General features: G+C 40.3%; 1 protein-coding gene across 4 annotated transcripts in view; it reads right to left on the minus strand.

The window, feature by feature from the left end:
- The window catches only part of TANK (TRAF family member associated NFKB activator), a 65989-nt gene that overhangs the window by 16643 nt on the left and 35602 nt on the right, over nucleotides 1-13744 (minus strand). For 3 of the 4 annotated variants that reach the window (XM_075180767.1, XM_075180769.1, XM_075180766.1), the window contains exons 2-5: nucleotides 6973-7073; nucleotides 6728-6878; nucleotides 3519-3627; nucleotides 1330-1466 (exon numbers count right to left, since the gene is read on the minus strand). In XM_075180767.1, the coding sequence (XP_075036868.1) occupies nucleotides 1330-1466; nucleotides 3519-3627; nucleotides 6728-6826 (345 nt within the window). In that variant the 5' untranslated portion in view covers nucleotides 6827-6878; nucleotides 6973-7073. Of the gene's footprint in view, nucleotides 1-1329; nucleotides 1467-3518; nucleotides 3628-6727; nucleotides 6879-6972; nucleotides 7074-8717; nucleotides 9129-13744 lie in introns of all 4 variants that reach the window. The other variant, XM_075180768.1, reaches the window with a different exon arrangement.

Consider the following 13744-nt stretch of genomic DNA (forward strand, 5'->3'; position numbering starts at 1 on the left):
AAACAGAGGGGGTGAGACAGTATGAGTGAGTTAGGAAACAAGCTGGTAGGCTTTGATGTAGAGAGAAGTTCTGAGAGCCCCTCTCAAGCCTTGGAGAGCAGGGAATAACCTGATGGGAGAGGAAGGGAGTTCCAGATGGGGGGAGCAGCAGAAGAGAAGTCTTGGAGTTGGAAATGAGAAGAGGTAATGAGCGGGGAGGAGAAGCAGTGGTCCTCAGAGGGAATGTGGAGGGAGTGACTGCTTCATAGGGGAGTGTGAGGAGTTTATACTGAACCCTGTAGGGGAAGGAGAGCCAGTGTAGCAACCTGCAGACACAGGAGACAGACGCAGAGGGGCGGGTGAGAATAACCTGACGAGCAGCGGCATTCAGGATGGATTAAAGTTGGTAGAGACATTGCATATGTATATGTGCAATTCTAATTTCTTTGACGTAAGTTCTATTTACACTGTTGGAAGACAGACTACATGGGTGATAGTAGAACAGGAAGCTCACCTATCCGACATGTTTACGGTTTAGATTAAATGGTTTAGGATTCATTTGATTTTATCTTATACTCTTACAGAGATTATTAAGTTATTATAAAGCAATAACGTTTCCACAAGTAGCTCTATTCTCTTACATTTTTTTTTTTTACATTTTTAGTCCAATTGTACTATTACAGGAACGAAGAGGAGTTTAGGAGACTAATAGAGAGGTTAAAAAGGACTTTTGGGATGGCTTTATTTTAATTAAAAATTTCTTTTAAAATCTTTTTTTAGGGCCAGGGCATGCTGGCTCTTGCAGTTCTACACGCATTCAGTGGCCGCCAACTCTATCAACTTTATGAAAGTTCCCTCTAAACGACTGACAACGAGAGGTGTAATGCGGATCTTGATGAGGCTGCAAACTTAGGGCTAGATTTACTAAGCTGCGGGTTTGAAAAAGTGGGGATGTTGCCTATAGCAACCAATCAGAGTCTAGCTGTCATTTTGTAAAATGTACTAAATATATGTAAGCTATAATCTGATTGGTTGCTATAGGCAACATCCCCACTTTTTCAAACCCGCAGCTTAGTAAATCTAGCCCTTAGACTGGGTTTTGGTTTACACCTTTATTCAGGCAGTAAAATTTCGCCCTTCTCTAATTAAGGCCCACAATATTTTAGTTCTCTTCTATTTTCAGTAATAATAGTTCTGATGCAAAACAAATATGAAGTTATGATTATATCCATGTCAGCAAGGATGTATTAGTAATGTACTGCATGCAAGACCTAAATCAGGTCTCATAAGTAAGACGCCAGGTCTGTCTTCCAGTAGGTGGCCCTGGGTACATAGTGCTGCTAGTATTACCTTGCAATTCTTTTCTCGTTGCAGGCTGGCTTTCAGCTGTTCTTGGAGTTGTTCAATGGATAGATTAGAAGCACTCTCACTTTTGCAACCATCTGTATTCTCCAATTTTGGGGACATTGGTGGAAAAGGCGCACCTCCTAGAGAACACAGACAACCTTTAAACCAAAAACACGGTTTTTATACGAAATAAATAAATAAATAAATGAAACCTTCCACACATTTACCCAATGTTCAAATCTACTAAACTAAATAGTTTTCCTTGTAGCCCAGATAATGTTATTCTTTTCTAAACAGTGCAGCAAAACTGGATCCCCAAGACTGAATCCCTTTTCAGTGTTTTATCTCCACCTAGAATGTACATTGCAATATAAAGAGCTTGTGTTTGGGATTACTGGCCGGAAATCTATGTTCAAAATATCATCTACTATCTACTTCCGGAGCTTCCTGGCTCCTCCTCACCATGGTGACTGTCATGATTGACAGAAGCCATACCTGCATAATACAGCATCTGTCGACCTCACCATGGTGACCGTCATGATTGACAGAAGCCACACCTACATAATACAGCATCTGTCGACCTCACCATGGTGACCGTCATGATTGACAGAAGCCACACCTACATAATACAGCATCTGTCGGCCTCACCATGGTGACCGTCATGATTGACAGAAGCCACACCTGCATAATACAGCATTTGTAAGCCTCACCATGGTGACCGTCATGATTGACAGAAGCCACACCTGCATAATACAGCATCTGTCCACCTCACCATGGTGACCGTCATGATTGACAGAAGCCACACCTACATAATACAGCATCTGCCGGCCTCACCATGGTGACCGTCATGATTGACAGAAGCCACACCTGCATAATACAGCATCTGTCGGCCTCACCATGGTGACCGTCATGATTGACAGAAGCCACACCTGCATAATACAGCATCTGTCGGCCTCACCATGGTGAAGAGGAGCCAAGAAGCTGTGGAAAACCAGAGCATGGAAGGTAACTAATAATAGTTTCTACAACAGCTGCTCTCTCCCCCACACTTCATATAGTGGTTCTTCACCCAAAATTTATATTTTACCATTTTGATAGCTAAAGCGCTCATACGATTCCTACACTAATCCCATGGTCCCAACAAATACAACTTTACCTTAGGATCAACAGTGACTGAATGAGTAAAGAAAAGGATTTTTGCTCAGCTCGGGTACACGTTAGATACAGTTTCTAACCAATGACTTTAGGGGGAAAATGTATCAAGCTGAGAGTTTTCTGACGGGTTTGAAAAACCAATCAGATTCTAGCTATCATTTATTTAGTACACTCTGCAAAATGATAGCTAGAATCTGATTGGTTGCTATAGGCAACATCTCCACTTTTCAAACCCGCCGGAAAACTCTCAGCTTGACACATTTACCTCTAGGTAGTTATTTAATTTGAAAAATAGAACCTATGAGCCTTTTCCATTTACATAAAAAAAATTAATTATAAAGGGTAGATATATTCTTTAAAATTAGAAATTCAGTCTTTGTACTAATTTTCTGCAAAATTATCCCACCAAACTATTGAAAGTGCAGATTAATCCAAGCTCCATTTTTAAAGAAAACATGCCTTGAGTAAATGTGAAGATGCTCTACAATGCGCAAAAGACTCACTTTAAAAATTATCCAGACACTGCAGCCTGGATTAAACAGGGCCGAGCAATCCGCAGACTATAGGTGATCTGGGTAAGCGACTGGGAAGGTTGAAGGTCCCCTATCAGTCAGTATATAAAATAGCCTTGAACAGGTAACAGGATCTAATATTTGGAATGTTTGGAATTTAGAATTTTCTGGATTACAGTTTTTATGTAATTTGGAGAACCATAACCGCAAATATCCTAAAGTACATTTATAAGAATAATTTTAAAAATCTTCCATGTCCCTCCCACCTCGCCCTTCCTTGGAATTCCTCTCCTCATAAGATGATCAACCTCTGCCCATCACAACGACAACAGGAAAAGGCGCTTGGTGATCATGTCTGTGTGTATAACATTATCACTATGCAGTGATAGCAATTCTTTACTTTTGTTTTACTTTGTGGCTTTCAAAACTTATTTCTGCATAATGGGTTTCAATATTAAAGTTCCGGGACCTGTAGTATGTTGCTGCATAGCAGGCTTTAATACCGCAATGTTTGGAGAGTTTTACCTGTGCCAGCGAAGGACGACGAGAGACGTGATGTCAGCAGCGAGATGCAACTTTTCAGATTTACTATCTGTTGGTGCTGATCCAGTAACTGTTGTTCATAAAAATCGGTCTGAAAAACAGAGCATGAGATTTTACGATCAGGTGAAAGTAACGGCAAAGTCTAAACGTTTTATTAACTGTATGGGGCAGCTCAGAATCAGGACTGAAAAACCAACTATACTCTAGGTTCTAGATTTACTAAACTGTGGGTTTGAGAAAGTGGAGATGTTGCCTATAGCAACCAATCAGATTCTATCTGTCATTTGTTTAGTACATTCTACAAAATGACAACTAGAATCTGATTGGTTGCTATAGGCAACATCTCCACTTTTTCAAACCCGCAGTTTAGTAAATATACCCCAGGGGGTCTCTTATCACCATAGCAGGATAAGGAGCATGCCCTGGTGATGTCTGTATTATGGATACAAGAAACTCCCATTCACATACACAGAGATCATCCCATGGCAGGAGAACCTCTCTTTTAAACCAGGATACGCCATTGACCACTGATAGATAATATTACCATGGGAGTGTAGCACAGCTAAGATACACGATCAGTTCGCTTAGTGGCAGACAGAGAATTTCCCCATTCATCTAAAAGTACCGAGCTCTGTACACATCTTACGTTCAGTGTAACGGTGATTAGCCAGTTATTACACAACCATGTTCAACCTATATAGTTTACATTTTCTCCATGTTTATTGTTGGAATACAGAATACAAGTAGGGAACAATTTAAACCGGCCGTGTAACAATTCCAGCACAACACAACTAGTGTGACACGTGTGTTATACTATAAAGGGGAGATTCAATGGGATTTTTACAAGAACTTTCTGCTGATTTTTCCTCGCGCCCCACAGAGGTGCAAGGAAAAAGGAGTGTTTACCGTAGTAACGGTAAAAATGCTCAGTCGCGATGTTCTAAGGAACATTGCGACTAATTGAATCTCTCCCAAAGAATATAAAACAGTTCCATTTACCCTTAAGGGGAATCTACAGTTTAACAGCAGGGTATATTTTAAGTGTTGACTTATTCCTTACGGATAAATAGTGTCAATAGAAACAAGTGGTTGTTAGATAAAGACCTCTTGGATAATGTTGTCCGATATTCAGATATTCTTTATACGAACCTATGTTTATACTACAAGGTGTTTACATTCCTTCACTAAAATAAGACAAACTAAAAAAAACCTCCGAATACATATCTGAGCATCAAAAAGTGGACATAAATATGAAAAGCAAAGTCTTGAATGCTAGTGCAGCAATACTGACTATGAAAATCAGAAGTTGCTCACAGCTTGCTTCCATATTTCTGTCATAATTTGTGCCACATTGCAAGTCACCAACTCGGATCAATAAATGACTGTCCTGGTGCTAGCAATGTGTGTCACCGCAGGTTTTCTTAACTTTTTAAAATCTATCTCCTTATAACACAACAGAAAAAATTCAAATTGTAAATGAAGTCTATTATCATAAATTTCCATTTACGCTCAGGATATTGAACTCAATTTTTTAGAATGACAATAATGACATCCCCCAACAAAGAATGAGGTTGTAAAATAGTATAAAATATTAAATTTAAAGTATACCACATACATACAATGGAGGCAGCCATTCCACAAGAATCCAGCCTATCAATGCACTAGTAAGTAGTCACATGACTGAGGCATGTCAAGGCCAAACATTTATGAGGTGCTGGGTTCTAATACTTTGCTGGTCAGCATCCCCATGAATACGGGTTCAGTTCACAAACTGGCATGCTTCAACGTGTGTAGATGACGGGTGTAATGCTTATGCAATTATAAAAGGGACCATTTAAATGTAAAACAAACACTTTCATTGTGAGATTTATTTCTACTTTAAAGTTGGAAACCTTTCTTTAAATCCTCATCCAGGGAGGTTCCCCCGGAGGACCTTCAATACTTTCCTATAAATCATCACCATTTCATCACCATTTATTTATATAGCGGCACTGATTCTGCAGCGCTGTATAGAGAACTCATTCACAACCTCTACTGTATGACGTCATTTCATACAGGATCCAGCTCGTTTCTGTCACACATATAACCCGCTGCTCTAAAAGAATGAATCTACAAAGTGAACTTGTTTTCGTCACTGAAATCTGTATAAGAACCAGAGGATGAATTCTGTAATTAGTATCCTTAGCCTTCCTTGAATTGTTGGTTAGATACAACAGGTCCCTGTTAGTGGTAGGCCTGCATCCGAAGTTATCCTCGGAAGCCTAAACAGCTATTTGCACTGGTGACTGCGGACACTGGATAGACGGTGCCGCATTGGCGGACGGTCATTTGTTGAAGACTGCATACACCAAGGTCCCTGAAGATACAGGCCCAGCACTAACAGGCACAGAGGGTCTGATGCAGGGTTTGCTGCAATTGCCCCCAAATTGCAGGAGCATACTGTATTCACTAAAACTGCCGCAGTTCCAGGCATAGCTATAGCTGCACCAACAGCAAGTGCTCTCGGGTTATGCCAGGCAAACGTCACATACACTTACACTCAGATTTATAACCATTTGTTTATTTCCAAACTACAATTTCACTATTAGGCAAAAATAACAACTTCAAAATCCTCTAATACATAAGAAACAACTTCTTGTTTCACGTATCTGAAAAAAATTAAACTGCTTAAACATACACACCAAAGGAAAATATATACACATGCAAATAAAAAAGCACCCATCAGCTTTAAAGGAGCATTGGGAAACAGCCTACCACAAACGGTTCTCAGTTGATGGTGATCGTTATCATAATCCAGCATTTGCACCTGCCCAACTTTAGATAACTTGTGCAAACACACCCTTACTGTACTCGGCCCATGTTAGACCGCCCCTTTCTCCCCCATCCCGCCTCTCATGTGCAAGTGGGCGTAAGTGCCAGAATCATGCAAACCTGCACATGCGCGTACGTGTGCCCCCACTTTTCTGAGCATGCATAGAGCGATTTCATGCACGATACGCTATGAAACTGGCTTACGTTGTATCCTGCAGCAGCCCCAGAGATGACTGGAGATTCTACTTACAAAGTAGACCACTTGAGTCTATTATACACATTTAAGTAAAAATAAATAAAAATAGATAAATGGACTATCATTTAAAAAAAAAAAGAAAAAAAAAAAAAAAGAATCGGACAACATTCCCGTGATCATTTACCTTTTGCTGCAACTCCTTTTTGACGTTCTCCTTATCGATGCATGCCTGGCGAAACGCTTCGTACGCTCTATTAAGCTGATCTCCTGTGTTTTTATCCATATTTCCCAGACCTGTATCATCACTAAAGAGGGTGTGGATAATAACAGCAAACCTAAAAACAATCAAATACAAACCAGCTTGATCACATGACCGTGCATAGAACACAATGACATCACAACACCTCCAGCTCAAATTAAACAACTCACCTGAAAAGTAAATGAAATAAAAAAAGTTCCCAGGGACTCTATTGTGTATCTTCCTTACTCACGTCATCTTTAGGTTGTGTAATCATGTTTCCGTTTTCTATCTGTATGGAAAAAAAAAAATTGAAATTGTGAAACAATGATTTACTATGCAGTGAAATGCAATACGACGTACAATGTACTCAATAACAATATAAAAGTCAAATACATATTTGAGTCATGTTACAAATTTGTACTCTCTACAGAAAGTCTGTATTAAGCAATAGGCTTACAAAAACAAAATCATGTTCTTTTTTTTTTTTTAAAGAGGAAACATTACATTTAAAAGGATATGTAGATGTGATTGATCCTTGCTGCCTGGGTAGAGTTCTAGACACTTGTAAACCCCTATAAAATAACTATATAAATTCTAGAATTATAATTATCAGTTTTAAAATGTAGCTGTGGAAATATACAACGAGCTACAGCTGCAATCGGGACTGGCAAAATAATTAATATATATATATATTTACACACATATATATAAAAAACCTTTATTGAGGTGTTAAAAATGGGTTTGCAATCTGCAGGACTAAAATAATCTGACGAGTTTAACACCCGTAAGAACGTGTGTCCCATCATCATCAACATTTATTTATATAGCGCCAACAAATCCCGTAGTGCTGTACAAATGGGAACAATCACAGTAATAAAACAATACTGGGTAATACAGACAGAGGTAAGAGGACCCTGCTCGCAAGCTTACAATCTACGGGCCCTTCACCAGAGATTTAGCTATGAAAACATGAGACGGAGTTTTATGAACTCCAGTGCATTCTCCTCTTAACCCAATTACCAGACAACCTTCTTTCTATCTACTGAAAAGTCCAATTGTAAAGCGCTAGGGAGTTTCCGGTCGCTATATAAATAATAGGCTAATATAAGGTTAATAAATATGGACGGATGTGGTTCCACCATGAATGTTAGCCAGTAAATCCTCTCTATTCATCAACCATATGTACGTGTGGGCAGATTACATTTGTGAACATGTGTTACTGTCTTTGAAATTGCCTGGAAACGGTCCATACACATTGATGGGGATTATACATATGTCTACATGAAATACTTTTCACACTCTTTTTTGTTTGTTGTCGACTATTTAATATTTTTCTTTATCTGTCAATCTGAGGAAGTTATTCCCTGCCTGCCTCTATAAATGCAAACAAAGGATTAAACATGGCGGCGCTGTATATACCATATAGACCAACCAGAGCGGGTCTCTTCTTCAATTTTGGTTTTTTGCTGCTCTTTAAAAATCTACCTAGGGCCATTAAGACGAGAACATTTAAATCAATGCCTTCTAAAACAGATGTGGAATGTAAAGACAATAACAATAAGTGGGTAACCACAGAACATTATGGGAATGTGAGAGTACACCTGGCAGGTCCATTCTGAAATCATAGGTTATAATGATATATAGGGTAACTCTAGTCTACAATACAAATTGTATCTAACCCCCAAACCCCAGGTAGTTAAACATCAGGGGACCCTCTTCTGGAACCTTTGCAGTTGGCCCAATATTCACCCTCATGTGGAAGTTGCTTTTAACAGCTAGACCTTCATAAGGATTTCTGTAAATGTGAGGAGACGGTCACTACTGGTGTCTGTAAGAAATTATGTATTTGTCAAAGAGATTGTTAAGAGAGCAGTACAGGATCATTATATTGTAAATAGTCAAGTTAAAGCACCATATTTTTTACACAAATTACTTTTATTTGCTCTGCAGGCTGCTATTAATGAAATACAATTCTGGACGACCATTGTCAACCACAGTCACATGATGTGGTGATGAGAGGTTCTGGAATGCCCCTCTGAATTCCCTCTGCACTGTGACATCCTCCTTCTCTCCTGGTTGCCATCACATGACATACTGAGAGCTGGGAGCTTGTGTTTTTGCATCAATTGTGAATTAATTAGAGGGACCTGAAATTGTATGTAGCCATGGTGACGTCCCAAAGCAAGTTATCCCTGCTTGGGTTAGTCCAAGGGACCAAAGACCATGAATGTTTGCATGCCCCTGGATACGCGTCCGATGTTGCAAGTTTTCCTTTTACTTTCCCATCTATTTCTTGCAGAATTAGCGAGATGTGGATTTATCCCTTCTGTGCCTTCAGTAATTACTGCAGGAGTAAATTGAGAAGTAAAAATAAATTTCAGCCACCACGCACACAAGCCTCCCACATGTGTACACAGTATGGTTTAGAGATTGCAAGTAGTTAGAAGAAAGGAACAAATTTGGAATTAAAGTTACAATTTCCTTCAGAATGCACCTTTCATATGGACAGATCAAACATTCTATGGAGTCACTGAGAAAAAGAGGCTCAGAATTGTTGCTTCTCAATGGAAAGATTATTTTGATTGTCGTCATAAAGCTACATAAAGACAGGAACAGTGAAAACATAAGAGTCATCACATAAGGGAGACAAGAATAGTTTTAGGAAGGAATTACGATAAACTTAGAGGCTCAGGCAAAATCTCCTCCCTCTTTACAGTTGTATCTTATTGTCAATATTTCTGACTACATTACAACCTACAAGATCCTAGGCCTCTTAGATCTGGTATCACCTCCTTTTTAGAACCAAAATCCACTGATGGAACAATGGGCCCCTGTAACACAGGACACAATGGCTCAGGTACCTTATATTCCAGCAAGAGGAGCCTCCGTTCCCCTTCCTACTCTACTGGAAATCGAAGACTCAATGGAATATCTCATATACGGTATGCCAATTCTTCTAGTCCATTACAAAGAGGGCTCAAAGAGAGGCATCAGATGGACAACATAATCCCCCACAAAGACAGGTTCACCAAGAACAAGATGGCCCACAAACAGTCCATGACTCTACTGACCTAAGGTAGAAAATATGGACAAAAGTATTTGGACGCTTGACCATTACACTAGGGACTGTAATGACATTGTATTCAAATACATATACTTTAATATGGAGTTGGTCCCCCTTTTGCAGCGATAACAGTTTCCACTCCTCTTGGAAGGCTTTCCGCAAGATGCTGGAGTGTTTCTTTGGGAATTTGTGCCCATTCATTCTGAAGAGCATTTATGAGGTCAGGCACTGATGTTGGACGAGAAGGCCTGGCTCACAATCTCCATCCAGTTCATTCCAAAGGTGTTCGATGGAGTTGAGGTCAGGGCTCTGTGCAGGCCAGTCCAGTTCTTCCACACCAAACCATGTCTTTGTAGTACTTCCTTTGTGCACTGGGGCACAGTCATGCTGGAATAGAAAGGGGCCTTCCCCAAACTGTTGACAGAAAGTTGGAAGCATAGCATTGTCCAAAATGACTTGGTATGCTGAAGCATTGAGATTGCCCTTCACTGGAGATAAGGGGCCTAGCCCGAACCCTGAAAAACAGCCCCATACCATTATCCCTCCTCCACCAACCTTCACAGTTAGCATACTGCAGTCAGGCAGGTAACGTTCTCTTGGCATCCACCAAACCCAGACTCGCCCATCTGTCTGCCCATCTGACTCTACAGACCACGTTTCCACTGCTCCACAGTCCAGTGTCGGTGTGCTTTACACCATTCTATCCGATGCTTGGCATTGGTCTTGGTGTTGTGAGGCTTGCATGCCGCTGCTCGGCCATGGAAACCCATTCCATTAAGCTCCCGCCACACAGTGTGTGTGCTTACATTAATGCCAGTGGAAGTTCGCAACACTTCAGCTATGGAATCAGCAGAGAGTTGCTGTGGTTCCTAAACACTTCCACTTTCTAATAATATCACTTACAATTGACCGTGAAATTTCATCCCTGCTGGATATTCCACGAACAAGTCTTAATGCAAAGGTGGCATCCTATGACAGTACCACGCTTGAAGTCACCGAGCTCTTCAGAACGACCCATTTTGTATCACAAATGTTTGCAAATGGAGACTGCATGGCTAGGTGCTTGATTTTATACACCTCTGGCAATGGGTCTGATTGAAACACCTCAATTCAGGGCCAATCCATATGGAATGGTCAGTCCTGGGTGCATGACCTTTTCTTTAAAAAAAAAAAATAATATTATTTTGTGTGTGATGACCCCTGTAAGTTAGTAGTTAGAAACCACCATTAGTTTATTTTTATTTACATTCATATGCACATGGTAGTCATTTTTGTATCATGACGTATAACATTTTTCACTGTTGCTGAAGTTTGGGGTAAATGCAATATCTCAGCTCAAAAAAGTCATATAAAGCTGGGATACTGGGATAAAATCCATTATTTTCAGCACATTTCAAGCTACATTTTTTGTCATAACTATTTCCCTACCTCTTTTCCTTATGACTCAAATATAGGGCCCCAAGTTAATTGTAAGATTTTTAAAAAAAGTTAATTTTTTGGATTTTATTTCAGTGGGAAGGAATAAAATTTCGGAGCTGTAATTGTTTTAGGGTATAGCTATATACTCAAAGATTTGACAAACAAATTGTGACATTTTGCACAACAGTGAAAAATGTTATATATCATGATACAAAAATGGTGAATATAAATAAAGTAATGGTGGTTTCTAACTACTAACTTACAGGGATCATCACACACACAAAAACAATGATAAAGCAACCAATTCTGGACCATTTGACATGGACTGACCCTTCAATAATTAACAGGTGTGGCCAAATGCTTTTGTCCATATAGAGTTTGTATCGGACGTATCCTGCAGTGTCTTGACTGTCAGAGCAGAACGTATCTACACCTGTATTCAACAGACGTATCTTCAGATCTGCTCCTTGTTGAATATTCACTGCACAAACTGATAAAATGCATATGCATTATCACAAGCTACTAACCAAGGTTCCTCAGTAATCTTTATTGTATAAGGCCATTACTTCCTTTAAAGAATTAGGTAAGAGTTGTTAACAAAAGCTGTGATACCTGCTGTTCCTGAACCAGCAACTATACAATCCTGTACACCATCTACTTATTTCATGATGGTTGACCTGCATTCCCCTTTTATTTTTATACCTCTTCACCCCGACAGCCAACTCCTGTTTGTATTCACCATTTGTGATGCCAGTATACCTGGACCAGACTGCCCCAACTCTTCCCAAATATTTGTTCCAAGGATGTTATTCCAAGGTTTGGAATACTTTTGATCATCAACTCCCAAAACATCCATTGTAAGGGGTTACGGATAAACCTGAACGTACATCGCCCTTATTATTATTATCCTTTATTTGTTAGGCGCCACAAGGTATCCGCAGCGCCGCACACAGTACTAACAGTAGACTATACAGGGTGAAACCATACAGAACAATGAACAAAAAGTACCAATACTTCAGAAACTCCGGCCAGTCATATGCAGTAAAGACGGAGCGGAAGAACGGGTAAGGAGACAGGAGGGGAGGGGGCCCTGCTCATACAAGCTTACATCCTAAGGTAGGGTAAACAGACCAGGCACAAGAGGAGCCAGTTGAGGCAAGAGGAGAGAAGGGAGGACGAGCAAAGGGAGGAGATGGGGGTTAAGTAGATGGTTGGTAGGCTTTGAGGAAGAGGTGAGTTTTGAGTGCACGTTCGAAGGAGCACAGATCAGGAAGAAAGAAAAACATCTTGAAAAAAAATATGGCAAAAATTTGTGAAGCAACAGGTCTTAATTGGCTGATGCACTCATGACCATCACCAACAGCAAGACTGGATGTAGCCCACATGAAGTGTTAATGTACCTCTATCCAGCCTTGACGCCAACTGACTGACTTTAAAATTTTGCAAAACCTTAATTAAATGTATTAAGAGTTTCCATTCACAGGTCCAAGCTGCATTAGCCAGGCAACTGGGTGTGTTTGAGGGTCAACCGGAGGAAATTGTTCTGGGAACTCAGATGGACAGGTCTATATGAGGTAGTCCTGACCACTCTTACAGCTGCCAAGGTTTGAATACCCTGGTCCACACGTCATATTGTGAAAAGTACAACAGGAGTGCGAAGTATCATCCCAATTGTCAGGGATCTACCAGTACATTTTAAAAGGAGTAAAGAGGAAAGAATTGGGTGTTTTGTGCACTATGCACATTTTCACATGGTAACAGAGTCTCTATCCTACCTCCAGCCAAGCAGCCACCATTCTAGGAGTCAGGGAGCGTGAAGAGGAAGTCCATGTATCTTGTTAGATACCAGAGAAAACACTGAGCTGAGAGATGTCTGGAACAAATATTGGGTAAAGGGTTGGGGGCTCAAAGGGCAAGGCCCACGCTGCTCACCTAGTTGGAGGAGGAGTAGGTTTGGATAAAATTTTATTGGACATTTTAATTCTCTATTAGATTACATGAATCACTATGACAGTTACCTGCCTTGGACAAATCAATCTTTATCACTCTCCACAGGTATTTTCCCCTCTATCTTCAAGAACGCAATGAGCATACCCAAGAGAGCTACTTAACCCATCAGCCATTTAGTAACTGACCCCATCTGCCTCATAACTACTAGCGTATTTTGTTTACAATTGGCTGAGCATTTTGCTCCTCTCTTACTCTCTATTAGACCCCCCTTCAATCTGCCTTTCAAACTCCAATGTATTCAACTGAATAGCTCTCTAGTAGCTAATGACCTTCCTGCAGCACAATCAAATGGTGAATCTGTCCTCTCAACTCCTCTTGGATCTATAGTCTGCATTTGAAACCTTGGCATGAATGGCACTACCCTTTCGTGGTTTCCATCATACTTGACCAGTGGGTCTTTCAATGAAACCTCATCCCCTCAGCCCACTACTGTTCTCTATTTACACCAGCACTCTTTGTAAACAGAG

The sequence above is a fragment of the Mixophyes fleayi genome, chromosome 7, assembly GCF_038048845.1.
Source record: "Mixophyes fleayi isolate aMixFle1 chromosome 7, aMixFle1.hap1, whole genome shotgun sequence".
NCBI classification, from domain to species: Eukaryota; Metazoa; Chordata; class Amphibia; order Anura; family Limnodynastidae; genus Mixophyes; species Mixophyes fleayi.